We start from the raw sequence: 4,779 nt of genomic DNA on the forward strand, positions 1-4,779 counted from the left end.
CGCCCTGGGAAGCTCAGGAAGCCTGAGGGGGGCTGAGCAAAGGAAACCCCGTTATTATCTCAAATGTGACTCAAAAATAAAGACCCGTCCATCTCGCGGGGTGGGCCAGGGCGGGTCGCGAGGGAGGAGAGGGAGACCCCGACTCTGCGGGAGGCGCTCGGTCCGCGCCGCACGTCCGCCGAACACGGGGTTCGCGACCCGAGGGGACCGCGGGGGCTGAGGGGAGGGGCCGCGGGGCCGCGGCTGAGGAACGCGGGCCACCCACCCGCTCCGGGCGCCGCGGACTCCGCACCGGGTTTTGGCGCCTCCCGCGGACGCCCCCCTCCTCTCGGCGAGCGCCTCCACGTCATGGTCGCAGCGCGCAGCGAGCGCCCTGATTCTTCCGCTTGGACGCTCAGGACGGCAACCCGCTGCCCACCAGACTCGGTCCCAGAACCCCAGTCTCAGCAGGAGGACATTTTGGGACGGGACTTGGGTGACTCTAGGGCACTGGTTTTCTTTCCAGAGACCGGAACGGGCGAGCAAAAGTAGTCCCTTCTCGGCGATTCTGCGGAGGGATTTCCTTGGGGCGGTGAACGCCGATGACTATATAAGGACGCGCCGGGCGTGGCGCAGCTAGTTCCGTCGCAGCCTGGGAGTTGGAGCGGAGTTCTTGTTTGTGCGTCGGTGTCATCTCCACTTGGTGAGCAGCGGGCTGCTGGGCCGGCCAGGGCTTTCGTGGCTGCTGGGCCGCTCAGTGGAATGGTGGGGGGCCGACGCCGCGGGTCGAGAGACCACCGAAGGCTGTAGTCTGGGTCCGCGAGCAAAGTGGCCTTGAGCGGGGGTGGGAGGGGAGCGCAGCAAAATGGCGGCTGTTGAATGGAAGACGCTTGTGAGGCGGGCTGTGAGGTCGTTGAAACAAGGTGGGGGGCATGGTGGGCGGCAAGAACCCAAGGCTTTGAGGTTTTCGCTAGTGCGGGAACGCTTTTATTCTGGTGAGGTGGGCTGGGGCACCATTTGGGGACCTTGATGTGAAGTCTGTCACTGACTGGAGAACTCGGTTCGTCGTCTGTTGCGGGGCCGGCAGTTACTGGCGGTGCCACTTGTCAGTGCACCCGTAGCTTGAGGAGCGCGCGCCCTCGCCGTGTCGTGACGTCATCCGTTCTGTTGGCTCATAATGTAGGGTGGGGCCACCTGCCAGTAGGTGTGCAGTAGGTTTTTTTCCGTCGCAGGACGCAGCGTTGGGGCCTAGGGTAGGCCCTCCTGAGTCGACAGGGGCCTGACCTCTGGTGAGGGGAGGGTTAAGTGAGGCGTCAGTTTCTTTGGTCAGTTCTATGTACCTATTAAGTAGCTGAAGTCTGGGTTTTAAACTATGCGTTCGGGGTCGGCGAGTGTAATTTTGTGAAGTTTCTTAGGTACCTTTTAAATAGTAACCATTTAGGTGAATATAACATATAGTTTAAGTATTAGGAAGATTAGTACACTGCTAAATCCTGGTGGTTTTTGGCTTTTTTGTTAGACAATGCAGATCTTCGTGAAGACTCTGACTGGCAAGACCATCACCCTTGAGGTTGAGCCCAGTGACACCATTGAGAATGTCAAGGCAAAGATCCAAGATAAGGAGGGCATCCCTCCTGACCAGCAGAGGCTGATCTTTGCCGGAAAGCAGCTGGAAGATGGACGCACCCTGTCTGACTACAACATCCAGAAAGAGTCCACCTTGCACCTGGTGCTCCGTCTCAGAGGTGGGATGCAGATCTTCGTGAAGACCCTGACTGGCAAGACCATCACCCTCGAGGTCGAGCCCAGTGACACCATCGAGAATGTCAAGGCAAAGATCCAGGATAAGGAAGGCATTCCTCCTGACCAGCAGAGGTTGATCTTTGCTGGAAAGCAGCTGGAAGATGGGCGCACCCTGTCTGACTACAACATCCAGAAAGAGTCCACCCTGCACCTGGTGCTCCGCCTCAGAGGTGGGATGCAGATCTTCGTGAAGACCCTGACTGGCAAGACCATCACCCTCGAGGTCGAGCCCAGTGACACCATTGAGAATGTCAAGGCAAAGATCCAGGACAAGGAAGGCATTCCTCCTGACCAGCAGAGGTTGATCTTTGCTGGAAAGCAGCTGGAAGATGGGCGCACCCTGTCTGACTACAACATCCAGAAGGAGTCCACCCTGCACCTGGTGCTCCGTCTCAGAGGTGGGATGCAGATCTTCGTGAAGACCCTGACTGGCAAGACCATCACCCTCGAGGTCGAGCCCAGTGACACCATTGAGAATGTCAAGGCAAAGATCCAGGACAAGGAAGGCATCCCTCCTGACCAGCAGAGGTTGATCTTTGCTGGGAAACAGCTGGAGGATGGACGCACCCTGTCTGACTACAACATCCAGAAAGAGTCCACCTTGCACCTGGTGCTCCGCCTCAGAGGTGGGATGCAGATCTTCGTGAAGACCCTGACTGGCAAGACCATCACCCTCGAGGTCGAGCCCAGCGACACCATTGAGAATGTCAAGGCAAAGATCCAGGACAAGGAGGGCATCCCTCCTGACCAGCAGAGGTTGATCTTTGCTGGAAAGCAGCTGGAAGATGGGCGCACCCTGTCTGACTACAACATCCAGAAAGAGTCCACCCTGCACCTGGTGCTCCGCCTCAGAGGTGGGATGCAGATCTTCGTGAAGACCCTGACTGGCAAGACCATCACCCTCGAGGTCGAGCCCAGTGACACCATTGAGAATGTCAAGGCAAAGATCCAAGACAAGGAGGGCATCCCTCCTGACCAGCAGAGGTTGATCTTTGCTGGAAAGCAGCTGGAAGATGGGCGCACCCTGTCTGACTACAACATCCAGAAAGAGTCCACCCTGCACCTGGTGCTCCGTCTCAGAGGTGGGATGCAGATCTTCGTGAAGACCCTGACTGGCAAGACCATCACCCTCGAGGTCGAGCCCAGCGACACCATTGAGAATGTCAAGGCAAAGATCCAGGACAAGGAGGGCATCCCTCCTGACCAGCAGAGGTTGATCTTTGCTGGAAAGCAGCTGGAAGATGGGCGCACCCTGTCTGACTACAACATCCAGAAAGAGTCCACCCTGCACCTGGTGCTCCGTCTCAGAGGTGGGATGCAGATCTTCGTGAAGACCCTGACTGGCAAGACCATCACCCTCGAGGTCGAGCCCAGCGACACCATTGAGAATGTCAAGGCAAAGATCCAAGATAAGGAAGGCATCCCTCCTGACCAGCAGAGGTTGATCTTTGCTGGGAAACAGCTGGAAGATGGACGCACCCTGTCTGACTACAACATCCAGAAAGAGTCCACTCTGCACTTGGTCCTGCGCTTGAGGGGGGGTGTCTAAGTTTCCCCTTTTAAGGTTTCAACAAATTTCATTGCACTTTTCTTTCAATAAAGTTGTTGCATTCCCAACTGGTGTGGTTTTTTAAAAGTTAAGGTTATTTTGCATTAGACTGGGGGAAGGGGATCAAGGTAGGTTTTCAGTCTACAAATGTTGCTGTGGTAACTGAAATGTCAGTGAAGGGGTTGACCTTAATACAGTATGAACTGTAGAAGGTGGGTGCAAATAAAAGCCAGCTTCAAGACCAGCTTGGCCAACGTGGTGAAACCCTATGTCTACTGAAAATACAAAAAGGCAGGTGTGGTGAGTGCCTGTGATTCCAGCTACATGGGAGGGTGAGGCAGGAGAACCCTTGAACCAATGAAGCGGAGGTTGCAGTGATCTGAGTGCCAGTGTACTGCTGGGGGAACAGCAAGACAAAAGAGTTGGGAGATGGAAGTATTTTACATAGCAGATTTAAGTTAACTTTAAAAATACTGGTTTGTGGGTGATGTGTGAGGTAAGAGAATGGGAGAATTACCGGAACACCAGGAAGGAGGAAGGAATTTTAAAAGGTGGGAGTGATGGGAGGGTAACTATGAAAGGATGCTTTAAGTACATGGGTCTATATAAATGCACATTGAGCTGCGTAGACAGTCATGGGATCAAATTTTAAGAGGATGTGGCGGGTAAAGCATTAAAAGGCATAGCCACCAAGGTGTAGAAGAGGAATTACTGGTTAGAGAATGAGCTATTCCTTGAAACAATTCTTGCTGATAAAATGGCGCATTTTATGTGACTATAGATGGAGGATTGGCACATAACCAGTGGGGGAAACAATTGACCTTTGGATTTGTCCCAAGTGTATAGTAGCATTTGCCCAATCGAAGGGTCCTGGTAAGGTGTTGACTAGAACCAAAGGTGGAAGTTGGAGGGACACTGATTTAATACAAGAGGTGGACACCAGGCAGTCATCCAGAGGCCCTTCCCTTAAAGGTCTTGGAAGGTTTTTCCCAAGGAGAATCACTCCATCCCTTCTTCCCTAAAGTTTTAAGGGGATTCATGAACAAACTCTGCTGTAGAAGAATCTCACGTTCGCCTGCAATTGTAAAGCAGCTAAGGGTGGCTTAAACCAGTTTTAGCTTTAGGGTTAGGGTTACTGGACTAAAATTTGAGAAATTTGTAAATCTTAAGGAAATGCTTTGCGAGTTTTCATTATGAGTGCATCTAATGTATAATAATTTCCATGACCCTCCCATGCAAGTGAGTACATGAATCAGGAAACGTTACAAGAACCCAACAAACTCAACCACTACTGGGCAGGCGATCACTTCCAGTTAGTATGCAAATTTGTGTGTAATTTTAGTGCCCATTAAAATCTGGGTGACCTTAGTATAAGGAAGAAATACCTTGAATAGTGTCTTAAAGATGTACACTTGGTGTCAGGCATTGCAACATTGATAAATCAGTGT

General features: G+C 52.8%; 1 protein-coding gene across 1 annotated transcript; it reads left to right on the plus strand.

The window, feature by feature from the left end:
- The first annotated feature begins 229 nt into the window (after positions 1-229).
- UBC (ubiquitin C) lies at positions 230-3,399 on the plus strand. The gene is made up of 2 exons (XM_010368421.2): positions 230-682; positions 1,499-3,399. Exon 2 carries the CDS (start codon positions 1,502-1,504, stop codon positions 3,329-3,331), a length of 1,830 nt encoding a protein of 609 aa, XP_010366723.2. The 5' UTR covers positions 230-682; positions 1,499-1,501; the 3' UTR covers positions 3,332-3,399.
- The last annotated feature ends 1,380 nt before the right edge of the window (positions 3,400-4,779 follow it).

The sequence above is a fragment of the Rhinopithecus roxellana genome, chromosome 10 (assembly GCF_007565055.1).
Source record: "Rhinopithecus roxellana isolate Shanxi Qingling chromosome 10, ASM756505v1, whole genome shotgun sequence".
Taxonomy (NCBI): Eukaryota; Metazoa; Chordata; class Mammalia; order Primates; family Cercopithecidae; genus Rhinopithecus; species Rhinopithecus roxellana.